Source organism: Ambystoma mexicanum, chromosome 10 (genome assembly GCF_040938575.1).
Source record: "Ambystoma mexicanum isolate Mex_15411 chromosome 10, UKY_AmexF1_1, whole genome shotgun sequence".
NCBI classification, from domain to species: Eukaryota; Metazoa; Chordata; class Amphibia; order Caudata; family Ambystomatidae; genus Ambystoma; species Ambystoma mexicanum.
In genome coordinates, this window is record NC_090932.1 from 322,716,616 (window position 1) to 322,732,882 (window position 16,267).

Genomic DNA, 16,267 nt, shown 5'->3' on the forward strand with positions numbered 1-16,267 from the left:
CAGACAGACAGAGGACCTGCAGAGTAATCCAGAAATAAACCTTATTCAAAGGGGATAATAAGGAAGCAACTGTGTAAAATTCAGATGAGCAGAGGAATGATAGGGGAGAACACCGGGACAGTCAATGAAAAGGCAGCCAAACTTGAAATTCTATAATTGAGTTTTCAGCCAATAATTTCACATTCTCTGAAAGTGGTGTTACATTAGTCGCAGCATGAGAGGCTGGAAGGGACAGAAGGATTGGGCAGATGCTGCAGAGGAGTAATTTAACAACATTGTTTTGTGTGTAATAACTACTATTCGAGAGGATTCGTGGGATGGACTAATGTCTGGACTCAGAAGGTAGGATTTCTAGTCTCTTGTTTGGAAGGTAAAAGGTATACAATACAAGTTAAAACATCAACTGAAAAGTCATCAAGTAAGACACCACTCCATCTGGGATACCATGTCCCTTCATTCCCCAAGCTGGGACCAGTCTGTGTAAGTTACCTAGAGGCAAACATTCTTGGGTCCCATATCAATGACTGACGAACACCTAGTCTCATCCAGGCATCCAGCCCCTAGTCTGTTATTTGACAATGCTCTGTCCCGCTGGGCCACCTCCAGCAACCCTAGGTACAATTAGAGCTGGAATTGAGCCAGCAGTTCCCAATACTGGCTCTCTACTGTCCGGGCCCCTTCTCGACCATAAGGAGTGTACCTCTGGGCTGCCTTTTCCATCACCTTGCTAAACTGATGCAAACCTTTCTGTCCCCATCTCATTCCTCCTGACAACGATGGTGAACCTTCTTATCCGTGCTACATTTGTCATCACCTTCTCCAGCTCTAGCTACACCTTGGGTTTGTTACCCGCTCCCTACGTTACCACCTCCTCCAAGTCATCATCATTCCTCTTTCACCTGATTTTATGACTTTCTTCAAACTCTTAGCACTTCAACAACCACCTCCAGGCATGTTCTCACCTCCTGTAGTCATCTACCGCCCTTCAGTGGAGTCTGAACACAGTTGTGGGGGGTCTCATGAGGGCACCCTTCAAACTTTTGGTCATGGCAAATATCAAATGTGTCTCAGAAAGTAGCATTTTTGGTGGCTATCACCTCATCAAGAAGAGTGTCTGAGATATAAGCACTATCAGTGAATTAACCATATTTGCGTTTCAGAAGGGATAAAGACGTGCTAAGAACCAACCCCTGCTTCATCCCCAAGGTCCCAACAGATTTCCACATGAACTCTACCATCATAATACTGACTTTATTCTAAAATGCCAAGTCACCAGCGGAAATTGAACTGCACTCCCTGGACGTGAAGAAAGCAATAAAACATTACCTGGACAGAACAAAATCTTTCAGGGACTCTACACAACGATTTGTAGCCTTTGGCCCTTACAATAAAGGAAAGGCAATCTCAAAACAAGGACTATCCAGATGGATTTTGTCGGCTATCTCCCTCGGTCATACGAATGCAAATAAACCATTGACGAGCAAGGTTCACGCCCATTCCACATGGAATCCCGCTGTTAGACCTATGTCAAGCTGCCACCTGGGCGGTGCCCCCACATTCACCAAACATTACTGCCTGAAAGGGCAGCATGCGGCAGACACAAGACCGGGGAGAGCCGTCCTGCGCTGTCTGTTCCATTAAGGTAGACCTTTAGCCATGTTGCCTCCACCATAAAGAGAGTACTGCTACATATTCTATTCAAAGCATGCGAATCTATCAAAGATGCAATGCTGGAGAAGCACATGACAGGTTGATGCAAACGTGACAAAAAGAAAATCACACTACAAATATAAATTACTTTTAATACGTGACCATCTTTCATATCTTGATTGCATGAACGATCATACAAGCACACCTGAATTACAACTTCTGGATTTTATATGTTCAGGTGGACTGGGCGGATGACAGGGAACAGGTGGCAGTTCCGGATTGTGGGTGACTTGTGTCTGCCTCTAAAAGCTTCTGTGGAAAGGCCAGTCGGTATTGAGAATTTGGCCTCCACTACCCAACTTGCCCAGTAGCCCAGGTCAGAACTGGGAGCAGTGTCCTGGCAGAAACCCTTGTAAGATCCAGCAAGCTAATACTGATGGGCACCCTCCCCAACTTGGAGAACCTGAAGTCCTCCCTGAGTAGATATAAAAAGTAGAACATGGAAAAACTCGATGAAGGTAGCGTTTGGATACTGTTGCTGTGTCACCAGTACATCAAAGATCTCGTCTTGGAGAGTTTGCAGGACCTGCAGTGATCTCTGCAGTAATGTGGATACAAAATTGCCAGTTTATGACTTTCCAAATGCTGAGAGTTCACAGGTATTGTTCCCCGGCAAGAGATTCTCACAATGGGGATACAATGTTAATATTTGCTCACACGCTCAGTAAAATGAAGTGTTCCAAAAGCTTGCCCATTGTGCTACCAGCCTTCCAAACAGCTGCTGGGAACATCGAAGAGCTCAGCACACCACAGGCAGGACCTGGGAGAGTCAAAGAAAAAGAATAAAACCCAAGGTGGTGGACTTGCCAATTATAGACTTGGCTGAGCCTCTTGAGCCCAAGACCTCTGTATGTGCTCCCACTGAGAAAAGCCAATCACAACCCTTACCAAATCACAGACCATAGGTGCAAACCCCTCAGTGTTACATCCACGTAGGGGAGGAAAGGGCACATTTCTAATACAAAGGTCTGGGAGCCCCTCTCCCGAGAACAAAAATGGACAAATAACCTGTCTTTCTCCCACCCGCAAGGGCACCGAAATGTTAGGCAATTCTCCTCTGAACAAGAGTACCAACAGCCAACTCAGACTTGTTTCAGTGGGTTGTAGGAGAAAGAGGTTTGTGACTGAAGGAGGCTGGAAATTGTAGGACAGTGGAAGAAGCAAAGGCTGGAGAGATGGAGGAGTAGAGAGGTGGCAGTATTGGTGAGCAGAAGTAGATGGTGAGAACTAAGAGAGCTAAGGAGGCGATAGTAACATCAGAGGGTGAGAATGGACAGGATGAGGGGGTAACAATGGAGGATGAGGGAGCAGAAGCAGGTGGTGAGAGTTAAGGGAGTAACGGGAGAAGAGGTGATTACATCAGAGGAGGGTTAGAAGAGGAGGGAATAATATTGGGACAAGAGAGTGAAAGGTAAGAGCAAGTGGTCAGAGACAGGGTACAGGAGGAGGTGGTGGGACCCAAAGAGAAGGAGGGGTCGCAATATCAAAGTGAAAGTAATACAGGGAGGAAACTTCAAGGGGCAAGACTGACTCTGCAGAGGTGGAAGGAAGAAAACCATGAGGAGCAGGTGGCAGGACAAGTGGCAGTCGAGTTGATATAGAGGAGACTGAAGGGGTAACACTAGGAAGAGGGAGGAAAGGTAATATAGGAGCATCAGGTGGTAAGGGAAGGGCAGAGAAGAGAGAGGACCAAAACCAAGTTAGTAAGAGAAGGTGGGTAACAGTGGGCCAGGTGGGTCCCAAACTGGACCGGACTGTGGGAGAAGAAACACATAGGGATCAGGGAGATTATTGTGGGATTGGAGAGGTGTGGAAAGAGAAACCAAGAGTTGGAGGCCCAGGACCAACAAAGCAACAGGGCCCCCTCTCAAGCTCTCCCTCTTGGCTATGTTCACTGCCCAGTATGCTCACAAGACTTTACAGTGACAGGACAGGATCCCAGAAAGTCGGCATCTAGCTCAGAACAAGACGTGCTTGGGTCACACTAAAGCCTGCAATGCCAGAAAGGGGTGAGGCAACACAGTTTGGACTGTAAGAACTGGAGTATTTGTTTCTAAAGCCTGTAAGGCCTAGACACATGCATTGGGCAGAAGTAGCATTGGGCAAGGGGAGGTTTTTGAGGAGGAAGAGACCAAACCCTACTGAGGAGAGGACTATGCCGACCTTTGGACTCTGACATTGGGTCCATTCGAAATAGGGGGTGATGCAGGCAGCTGGGCATTTTTGGGACTGGTTGTCAGTATCATTAAGAATGGAGTTGGCGCAGCAATGTGATGGGTGTATAGAACCATGGGCAGCCAGGAACTAGAAAAGGTTTTCTGGTTTAAGTATTCAATTCTCTTCCACTTATAAACCCCCTCTATCCATGTTTGGATGAACACAGATAACCGTTGAAGATCGAAAACCATAAGAATTACCTTTTTCAATGATTGTTTCATCTAGATAAGAATATTGTATTATGTGTCCTTCAATCAGAAAACTTATTTCAAAGCAATAGCATATGACAAAATATGAACGTATATCATAACCAATAAAGAGGCACCACACATTTTCTAACAGGTAACCACATTTTTTAATCAGGCAATGTAATGGAAAAAATATATTAGTAATATTCATCATAATATAATCCTCTGTGTGAGTACAACTTTACAAATAGTTACCCGACATATAAAAGCAGAAAATGATTGTGCATATAAAATGTATGCAGATGATAGGGACACGCTCTATACAGAGTAAAGCAAATGGGTGCGCGCGGTGGAAGCTCGGCATCCTGCGGAGCATACGTTGAAATGTGCGCACTCCAGCTCTGAGCTGGCCATGATGCCTGCACAAGGCAATGGGTCACATCTCAAAAGAATGTGCACACACATTGATAACCCATGGAGTTTCACACCACCAAATGCAGGATACTTCTGCACCACACACACATGTAATGCACAAACGCCAATTGTGTCTCTTTTAAAATCAAATCTCATAGATAGGTGTGTGTAGGAGACCTGGCGGAAGCAGCTGTGCAGCCAGGAAGCTCACAATTTGGTGTTTTACATAGTTACATTAATAATTGGAAAACGTACATTTACATAGAGTAGCAAGAATTAGGTGCATAATATATATATATACTGTGCTGGCACTCTACCTCCTTCACCTATGAATCCTATGCAAAGGTGCGACTTCCTGCAAATCATGTCCGACCAAGGACCCCGTGGAGCTCCTGAACCATTTCCCTTTCTTATAGTGAACCAAACGCGTCTTCAATGCGAGTAGCTTTTAAAGGGGTGCGGGGGTAATTCAATAGAACTTCCAATAGCACCCACAAAGACATTTGCACAACTGGAGTGACTTAGACAAACAGAATACCAGGCATCATGAAATTGAGTAGCATAAGCGACTGCTGTTCTTGTTAAAAATAATAGTGTGGGCTGGCAACGTTCCAAATTAAAAACAAAACAAGATTATGATTTATTTTAGGAACATCCTGATTTGGGTGCTCTGGGGACACTAATGTGTCAGACGGCGCTTGACAAACATAGAATAAAACAAGCTATAACGGTAACCTTGACGTCAGGCCTGTAGGTGGAGTGTGCTATTCAGGGCATCGTAAAAAGACTAATAACTTGAGGGAGCCCTGATCACAGCCTCCGGGATCCAAGCAAAGTGCTAAGCATCCCTCTTCTGTAGGACTTCCCTTGGAGTCCCATCCCAAAACTCTTTCAAAACAGTCAATTCAACAGGGCACTCCCTCCTGTTGGTATGTGACTGCCCTCATAGAGCAGCGGTGAACATGCCATTGGCCGTGTATGACTCGCCTCCTATGACACGGAAAGCCTTAAAGAGCATTCACTAAGGAGAATTGCAGAAGATTGGTTAAACATTCACAGGTGTGTGTTTCCCCCCATGTAAACAGCCTATGATTCCCAGCACAGTTCCGAAGATCACGTCACGCTAACCCAAACAACTCATTGTTCCGCTGCATATATACAGCACATGATATTCTCTAACATAGTTTCCATATATCACAGGTATTGCAACAACCCTCAGTGTGCTTGCACGACAGAGAGAAACAGAAATAGAAGCAGCTTCTGGTTCTGCTATGGAGACCCAGCAGCACTGTGATAAGGACGCGCTCCGAGGGACCAATGTGGTAGGTAGCAGGTGATAGATTCAGTCTGTTAAGTTCCTAATTGCAACTACAAAACATTTCAGATCCATCATTCTTACAAACATCATCCATTCTCAACACGTTGACAAGGTATTGTGGGCAAAAAAGGTATGAATGTTTCAGCATCATATTGTGTCAGGTCGCCCACCTCTTGTGTATACAGAGCAATGCCTTAAAAAGGGAACATCATTCCAGGGCAACGATGTGGCTGAATAGGTGTGTTCCAAACCCTTTCAGAAAAGCAGTAAAAAAAATCACTGAGCTCCTTTTTTGACCAGTGCAAATTGGGGACGGAACGCAGTGATTTTCAAGCATTTCGGAGGAGCAGATTAGGAAACTTTAGCATTCTCGATACCCAACCCAAACTGGATGGAGCCAGTGGCTGGGAGATTGGGCTGGATGGCTACTGCATGTTCCATATCCTTGTTTCAGCTGCTGGCTCCATTCCCGCTTCAAAAGCATGCCTGCTTCTCTATCAAAACCATGCCCGTATATTGGAGCTCATACTTGCATTCAAGCCAATGGGAGGGCGTGGCAGCAGATAGACACTCTCCGGGATGCGCCACCTGAGATTTCACCTCTTCTGCGGTCACTCAAACTCAAAGGATATTCCAAAAGGTAATAAAAAATACAGGCATAGTAGAAGTTTTCATCCTTATGCTTATGGCATATGTACTAGTGTGTTGTATACACACAGTCCCCGCTGGAAAACATGCATGTAAACAGGTTTCTGCATACGAAAAAAAAACCTCTGACAACAGTGCCTGCATCAGGGGATTTTCCCACCAACAGTAATTAACTTTGGTAGGTTTCTCAAATCGTCACAGTGACATTTGCACAACATAGTTGGCTATGCAATATCTGTACGGTTAGCCGGGACATTGAAACAGTAATGCGCTATGCAGAAGCACAAGCACACATATGGTTATGCTCTGCAAAGTGAATCCTATCATAGTTGCACTATTTAGATTCATGGCAATCTGCAGGTTTTTGCAACAGAAAAAAAGGAATGGCTGATATAGTACATCGCACCCTCTGCTGCCTTCCTACAAACAAAGCGGCCATCTTGTAATAGGGGCATTAACATTCACTAAAGGTGCCCTTTAAACAGTAAACTGCAATATTCATCCATTTCAGAAAAGAAAAGTGTCAACTTTCTTTATTTTTGTAGCAGGAATGACCAACAATAAAACATCTATAACAGTCTCTAAAATGCGTTACATACCCACGTTTTGTTAAGTAGTAGACTGGTTAATCTATTGAACATTGTCCTATTACTATACGGACTAAAGTGACAAAAAACCTCCTATGAGACTAGGAGTAGAGCTGTTCCATTATGGTCATGATATTTATGGCTAAGAAAAGAGCTACTGAGACGTCCACCATTTGAAGTTCAATCTGAATGGCTTCCTAGCGCTTGCTTTGAATGCAAGCAGAATACTGCTTGACATTAGGGCAAAGGATGGCGAGACATTTGGACGTTCGAGTCCACAGATGCCCCTCACATGAGATTAGCTGATGATGGGTCTTAGGTAAAGCAGCAATCGGACCCTTTCTGATACTGTCACCCGTTGTCGGCTTGCCAATAGCTGCAGTGTCATGAACATCACATGGGCCGGACCCCACCAGATGCGTAGGTGCTGGTCAATGTTTCTGTAACGAAATTTTATGTGTAAAAGAGCAAGTCAACATGCCAAAGGATGGTTGATTATTAGGACAATTTGTGTTTGCGACACATCGATTGGTTTCCACGCACACTTGCAGGACACACAAAGCAGACCTATCACTAACATTCATGACACTCACAAAGCATGTGCTGTTTTATCCTTTCAACTTATAGTTTCTTTTAGAAATATACATCTTCTGTCCTGCTCTTTACCAGGAATGGCCATTATGCTTATCTGATCCAATCCTTCTCGACTCAGCGTCACGGACAGGGACTCCCGCTCTGTGGGGTTTAACCATAGTACACTGGCCCCATACTCATGAGACCTGCAATCAACTGTAGGGCCAGATTTATTTTTTAAAGGGGCAGGCTATGCTCCCATACAAACATCCCATTTGAAAAATATACACATCACAAGTAACCTAACAGCACTTCTTAGCATTTCAATTCTTCAAACATAAGTGGCTCCAATGAGCTGTAAAGGTTGTTTGCTAACTGTTGAAACAAGGTCATTACTCGTCAAAAAGAAAGTAGTCTTTTTGGGAATTACCCCAGTTTGTAAATCACAAGCGTATAAGAATATAGAGCTTTATAATTTTCCCAATTTGACAAAATAGACTGAATAAAGGAAATGAGATCTGTAATGTGCAAACTTGTAAGCTTCCGATGGTGCAAAGGGACAGTGCAATCACGATAGCGTTGCAAGCACAATATGAAGGCATAGCAGACCAGTGCAATTGACAGTATACCATGATGCAGGCTTTCCTGGCTTTTGGCACCGCGAGGACGAAAGCTTTTCCACAATATTACACACCATCAGCATGGCACAGTTCAAGAGCAATAGCAAACAAACAAAGAACTTCTGTACAAGGGCACTTCTCCGAGAGGGGTAGTATAAAGTCACTAAGTATTTGTGGATTGATAACCCACATAACTATTGTGGGGTGTTAGAGCTTTGCAAACAATACATACACTTCAAGGTGAGTGGCATGAAAAAAGTACTTTTCCCTGGTGGCTCAGGATTGAACACAGTTTTTCGCTGACGTTGCAGAACACTGGTTTCAGAAAAGAGGCCATTGCTTTCTGCACTATGCCACAATATGTGCCGGTTGTGCATGGGCACAACACCACAAAGGCCTATCACAAAAACACCAGTAGCTGCCCTCATGGTCAGACCTGTTCCATGTGTCACATTGCTTACAGAGTTGTGCAGAACGTAGCGTTTCCTTGGCGTAGCGCGTGGCACTTGTGTTCAGACACAACCTTCCAAAGAGATGGTCATGCTTTTTAAAAAATGTTATTCTCGCCATGTTCAGAAAGAGCTGGAGAATGTTCCTCTCTATGGGCCCTCTTCCACTAGCAGCATAATCCCACGAGTGCGTTTCCCACATCAGTATGCGATCCAACACCAGGATCTTGTCTTGCACTCTTGAATATGAGTAGATGTGAGCGAAAGGCTCCACCACCAAACATCTGCATAGAGACTTAGTGATACGACAGAGTTTCAGGAACGATTATTCATAACCAGCAAGAGGCATCACTTCTAACCAGGCAAGGTTTGCCTTCCTGTCCACGCTCTTCCGCCATTTTCAGCTGTGTGTGCGACTTCCTGCAGGTTGCGGCAATGTTCTATTTGGTCTTATTCCTGTAAATGTATAGGCAGCACAGAGCCCTACCACGGCCCAGTCATGCACTACGCCTTTTAGCAAAACATTTTGGTTACAGGCCATTTTCACATGTTCACATAAGTGTTTCTTATCCGGTGCATTTCTCCCATGACCCATTAACAACCTGTTCCCCATTACCACCACCAACACCTGATAAATGGCCCTCAATACATGGAAAATTTACACAAAATCAAGCTACAGGGCCGATGTGAATTATCAAAATAACTTCCACAAAAGTTCTTACAGCCCTATCACATCTTCGTTTAGTTGAGAGTGCGTGATTGGGGCAACGCGTGGATGACTTCAAAACCACTGAAGCACCAAACACTGTATGATCACTGGAGCAATACAAAAGCAAGCCAGAGACTCGGGCCGGAGGGGCGCTGTTCCTATTATCGGAGGGACTCGAGGTGCTTTGGACAAGATAGTGCCGGCAGAACGGGGATGAAGACACCTGCCCACATCCTGCCAAAAGTAAGAATGTTCCTTCGTAAAGCAGGACGTTTCAAGTGACGAGCAAAAGCAGACAGGTCGACGGTGTTCGGCCGCAGTCTCTGGACTTCAGTCACTCTTTCCCATTTTGGCTATCAGTTCATCACAGATCTTCGTCAATTCTTCAATCTCTTGATTCTGTAAGATACAAACGATCAATAAGGCCAAGAACTTTCTCAAACATTATATAGTAGGAGCATGTGTTTAATGAAAACAGCTTCAGCTCATGTCCCAGGCAAGGAAAATGGTTACTGCGAGTGAAAACATGTGTACAGGGGATAATGGAGGACCTCCAGCTCCCCAATGTCTAATGTCTACAAATGCTGGCAGCACAGTAAAGCTCGCCTGGTTATAGGAGCAATAGTGAGCTGACAGCCAGATACAACCTATACCAAATAACCAGAACTACTGAGAAAAAAACCTTTTGTCCTAGTACTAAAGATGCCTGTAAAATCAACACCATGAAAGACAATATTCCCTCCTCCATTCAGATGCAAAAGTTAACTATAAAATGCACAGTCACCACGGTACATCATCTCTCCTCTGCTCCACAACCAAACTGTGATCAGGTTTTTTTTTCTTTTTAAAAATAAAACGTTTTATAAACAGGTTCATGTCAAAACAGGATCAATAATACAAAAAAGAAACAATCCAGACACAAGGGAGGGCCATGTACACAGGGACGTCATTTCACCAAAATGCCAGGGGTAGTGGAAGTGACATCACATGACCCTTGACCCCCTGATGACATCACAGGAAGTGATGTCATTTGAACCCAACCCCAAAGTGATATCGCGGGAAGCGATGGAACACGCCCTTTCACCCGTTGGCAAAACAGGAAGTGGCATCACATAGCATTGTACACTACGAAAAATATGGTTACAATATCACTATAGTGTGATGTACATTTCATACAAGAATGGGTCGCCATATGCATCGTTAAGATCAGTGTGTATAGGCCCAGAAGACCAAATTACTGTGAATGCAAGCAGACTTCCATGACCAAATGATAATGATGTGTTATTATATAGCACTTCCGCTTAAGTGCTTTATATAAAAAAATATACACCCAATATCACCCAACCTGTGTTGGTACTCATTTATCGACCTCAGAAGGATGAATGACTGAGTTGAGGTGTTTAAGAACACTTAAATCAGTGACTCACCCCATGAAGTGTGCCTGAAATAAACCTTTAATGAGTCTAGCAATTTTTGTATAGAATTCCAGAAAGACACATTATTTGGTATCCCTATTCTTTCTTATTTAGGGTCACTGCTGAAAGTGTTAGACTTATGGCACTCCTGTTCCTCTGGCGACCCCTAAATGACAACAAATAAAAACTAAGAAATAAGGAGAAAGAAACACACGGTCCAGACGCTAAATAATCTGATTGCAGACAGTAACCGTTGGCAGATCCTCTTGCCCCACTCCGGCCATACACAGAAGTCACAAGCCCCTTACAGTTAGCGATGGCAATTGCTTCCGGCATACTCATCACCCAAACATTGTCAAATCTTTGAAGAAAAAATATCGCCCACCTGTATCCTTCTTCCTCGCTCCAATGTTAGCTGCTGATATAATCTAGGAGTTGAATCCGTCAGCCCTTATTTACTTCTCCCCTCGCCAGACAAAAAGGCATGAACCGTGTCCCATATATCACCCGGCCTGGATCAAGCTGCTTGCATCCCACAATACTCCTGTTCTATATCACAGCACCACGCAAGATCTTTTAGTCACTGTGTTGAAGTTGGGACCACAGGGCTGGACCAAAGCATCACGATACAGCGCTTAGCCAGAAGCATACATATAGACAGTAATTTCCTCCTCCCCGTAGAAATACTCGGCAGCCACCCAAACATGCAGCAGAGGATATCCTGAGGAACATCATGGCTAAGGAAGGGCACTCCCCTGGAACATGAATGAATCCAGCACAGTCTATTTTACACTCGGGGCACTGTCCGTTACAGGAGCTATCGAATTTCATCTGGAGCAAAGGGGATAGATAGGCCAGATGAAGAATCGAATGAGTTTAAACCGGGAGTTAATCACCACTTTTTTAGTGTATATAGACATATACTGCTACCTCTCACCCCCTAATTATGAGCCAATATCTGCTGCCCATGAGGAGCTACAAGCCGGAACCCACCCCCTTACCCCTGGGGCTGTGCGTAGGACCATTTGATACATTGTGGACATCATCCTCTTTGCATTTACAGCATTAATTAGGTATTTTAAAAGGGGGAATGTTTGTGGTTCAGAGAGAAAGGACGACGACCAGGGTTTGAAAGCCTCACGGATTCTGAAGAACTGAAACGCCAGCCCAAATGCATCTCCCAATTTGGCCCTAGCTAATTCCCAGGCGACAAAATTCCCATCAGTGTAGAAGTTGAACATATTATGAACTTTGAATTGGGACCACTCTCTCTCGTTTAATCCTACCATAAGCTTACAGTCACGTTGTTTCCGGACCAGCAAACTACGAGTCTGTGGGCAGGTGCCGTACCGGCCACCAGGGTCAGACCTGGCGGGCAGAACGGCACCCGCCCGCAGACTTTCACAGAAGCGGTGCTTCCGTGGTCCTACTGGACTCTATGGGGATCAACATTTTACTGGCGCCTGATTTACCGGACCGCCAGGGTTGTAATGCCCCGGTATTTCTGGCAAGTCAGGCAGCAGTAAATCATTACGGGTCCAGCAGCTACCTGTCGGTTTTACCGGCAGTTACTGCTGGACCCATATGAGGGCCATTGTCTGCAAGTAATTGGGGTCTACTCCTATTGACTCGTATACCCAGATACTTTGCCAAAGTCTGTTCCCAGCCGGGGGCTTCTGAGTAGCCTCATTCAATGAGAAAAAGATCGACTTAGACCAATATACTCGCAGCCCTGACACTCTGCCAAATGACTCAATCTCCTGTGAAAGAGGCAGCAAGTTCCAACCCGGGTCCTTAACATAGAGAATTACATCATCAGCAGAGAGTGAAATCAGCTCCCGGAACCCAAACTAACCCTGATGCCCATGCAGCACTCTCAGGCTAAACGCAAGTGGCTCCATGGCGATAGCAACTAATAGAGGGGACAACAGGCATCCGTGACAAGTCCCCCGTCCCAGCTCAAAAGCTGCTGAATATCTACCAAAAAGACCAATCCTCGCGGACACCCCTGGATACAGGACATTAACACATTGTAGCTGGCAGGCTGGCACGCCCTCCCTTTCGAGCACTGCAAACAGCTAGTCCCAAGCAACAGAATCAAACGCCTTCTCCATGTCTAGAAGGGTTCCAATCGCCTGCACAGAGGGGTCAATCTGGGCAAGGACAGCAAACAGCATCCATAAATTGAGAGCCGTGGAACGGCCCGGGAATAAGCCAGCTTGATTTGAATGCATTATGGAAGGGAGAAAGGGAATAAGCCTATCTGCCAGGATTTTAGAGAATATTTTCATATCCATGTTAATGAGGGAAGTTGGCCTATAGGAGGCACAGTCTAGTGGGTCTTTATCAAGCTTTAGAATCAAGGTTTGTTTGTTTGTTTTATTCATTTATAATGCACACCAGACCCGAGGGTATAAGGGTGCAGCCGTATTCAATATGCAAATCTTGGGTTACATGGTTACAGAAGATAATATACAGGCAATACTACAGATAATAATACACATATACAGGTAGAATACATATACAGTGTCAATAATATATAATATATAGATAATAGCGATGATAAGGATAATAAAATACAGATAATCATGTACAGGCAGTGGGGAAACACAGATAAGCAGGGATAGAGGTAAGGGAGGAATATATACAGGTGACATGGGGAGTAAGTACAGGTGGTGTGAAGAGCTAGTCAGAAATGTCTAGTTATTGGAAGACTTCAGCTGATTGATATAGCTGGCTCTAAATTTCTGGTAGGATTGCTTGATGCGTAAAGGATAGGGTAGAGAGTTCCAAACCTGGCCCGCTCAGACAGGGAAGCTAGCACTCCCGGCCGTAGTCAATTTGAATCTAGGAATGATAAGGCAGGTGATATGAGAGATTCTTGATGGTCGAGAAGATTTTTTTACTACAAATCTATCCGTCAAATAACGTGGTGCAGCATTATTCAAAGCTTTATGTGTAAGGGAAGAAACTTTTAAGAGTATTTTGTCTTGGGTTGACAGACAGTCTTATTACGCCTTATCTTTGATATATGAGATCTTTTAGATATACCTAGAGCTGCTCTCAAGGCATTATTTTGTAGAATTTGGATTCTACGTGGGATAGGTGATAATACCCTTGTGCATCGTGGAAGACAACAACCCTGATTGCAAGTCTTACTGCCACACCTGAAGTAAGTAATCAGTCAGATTCCTTAAAGAACGTCGATGTGATCCCATCTGAACCCAGAGCCTTAGCAGTTAGGAGATCTGTGATCGCTTTCAGGATATATTTTATAGTATTCGGGGCGCTCAACATTTCTTTAGCATTTGCGTCTAACCCTGCCAACGCGGCCTCCTCGACGAAGACCTTCATGATATCCTGCTCCGCCCTACACCTACTAGCATATAGATCACCATACAATTATTGGAATTCTGCCAGGATTAAATCAGGGTCTGAGACCAATGTGCCATCAGCACGCCTAATCACTGGGATATCCGTTTGGCCTCTTGCAGCCCTCACAAGTCTGGCTAGGTTTCTACCAGGCCTCCCCTCTTTGCCATACCTCTGTATCACTCTAGGGGTCACGAGAAACCACACTTACCTATCCGCCTTATCCCTAAAGTGGTCGAGGGCCGTTCGGATCGCTGCCTAATTCTCACTAGTAGGCTGGGTTACCTCCCCAGACTGTAAAGATTTTAGCTTGGCTTTCAACTCGCCCAACCTACCCTGGATTACTTTGAGTACCCAACTTTTAGTAGAGATGCAATGCCCCCTCAAATATACCTTAAACGCCTCCCAAAGGGTCCCGGCTGAAGCAACGGACCCCGCGTTATGAGCCAAAAATCTCCAACACTTCACTACGGTATACCACATCGAATAGGGCTTGGCTTTTAAAATGCCAATGGGCCCCAGCAACCATTAGTTCCCAGAATTGGGAAGTGATCAGATAGTGTTCTCAGAAGCATGGTGCAGCTATCCGTACTCTGGACCAAGCCCGCCCCTACCATTATATAATCAATGCGAGACTGCATGCCGTGTGCAGAGGAATAAAAGGAATAATCTCTCTTGTCTGGGTGCAGCGCTCTGCAGAGATCCAGCAGCCCGAGGTCAGCCAGGCCCCCCTGTATTGCTCTAGCTGCCGAGGAGAGTGACTTTGCACCGCTAGTGGATCTGTGCTACTACACATGCAATATTGCATAAAAATCTCCAGCGACAAGTAGCTGAGTATGCGAGTATGCTAAGCACTTAATTCAGAGGGAGTTGTAAAACCGTTGATCGTACCATACACGTTTACTAAGGTAAACAGATTTCGAGCCAGGGTGTCGGACACTATGACATATCTCCCATCTGGGTCACTCTCTTGATGCAGTGGTCGAAACCCCAGTGACTTATGGACAGTAATCGAGACATTCTTTGAATATGAATAAGAAGTGTAAAATCTTGCATCAACCCAGGACGTTGCAAACCCCAAAATCAGTCTAACCTTCAGGTGCGTTTCTTAAACAAAAAGGATCTTAGCCCCATGGCGCTCCCTGTATGCTAAGATCCTATGCAATTTTGCATAGTTATTCAGCCCTCGTACATTCCAACTGAGGAGGGTGCATTGCTCTTGCAGCATTAGTCTAGCAATCGTCAATCAACATGCAGCCCATGCATGGATGCCCCCCCCAAATATAAGATCACTTGACCATAAACTCTTGTACTCCACACAGCATTCAAATCAACCTGAACCATTTTTAATTGAAAATCCCAAACCTCAATACCCCATAACCAACCTGCTCCCTCCCAAACACAACTCCCCCTGCCCTGACCTTGCCCCCCCTCTTCAACTCGCTACTGCCCCTCCCCACACCCACTGCCTAACCCCAACCAGCAGTGACGTCCCCCCCATACCGCAACCCCAACCCCAGACACTTCCCTCCTGGGCATCTTGCAGCTTTGAGGGATATAGCATGACATATTGTAGTCCGTCTCTCTCCGCAATTGTTTTGCTGCCAAAAATGAGAGCCTTGCCCGCTGCACAGATGGAGTAAAATCCTGATAGAATGACACTTTGGATTCCTTACACTGTAGGTCCGCCAGCTCACGTGCCCTGCGGAATATACTATCTCGCCACGGTAGTTCAGCAATATCGTGATGATCTGCTGAGGATTTGGCTGCGGTCTAGGCTTCTGCACTGATACTCAATAGGCATGCTCAACCAGGATCTGGGAGGACAGAGGAGGATCCTGCAGTACTTCCCTGATGACAGACACAATGAACAATTCCATGTTTTGCGCAGGCACCGATTCCGGGATCCCTACCACTCTTACGTTAATTTGTCTGGACCTTGCTTCTTATATCTTAATTTTATCCCAGATTTCCTTCACTTCCCGCTGCAGACCACGAATAGTCTGGGTCAACTCACTGCTTGTTTCTTGAAACACCCCCACTCTAC

At 45.1% G+C, this 16,267-nt stretch overlaps 1 protein-coding gene across 8 annotated transcripts in view; it reads right to left on the reverse strand.

Moving 5' to 3' along the window:
* Positions 1-4,258: 4,258 nt before the first annotated feature.
* The window catches only part of TACC1 (transforming acidic coiled-coil containing protein 1), an 868,514-nt gene continuing 856,505 nt past the window's right edge, over positions 4,259-16,267 (reverse strand). For all 8 annotated transcript variants that reach the window (XM_069617927.1, XM_069617926.1, XM_069617922.1 and 5 more), the window contains one exon: positions 4,259-9,832. In XM_069617927.1, the coding sequence (XP_069474028.1) occupies positions 9,764-9,832 (69 nt within the window). In that variant the 3' untranslated portion in view covers positions 4,259-9,763. The remainder of the gene's footprint in view (positions 9,833-16,267) is intronic.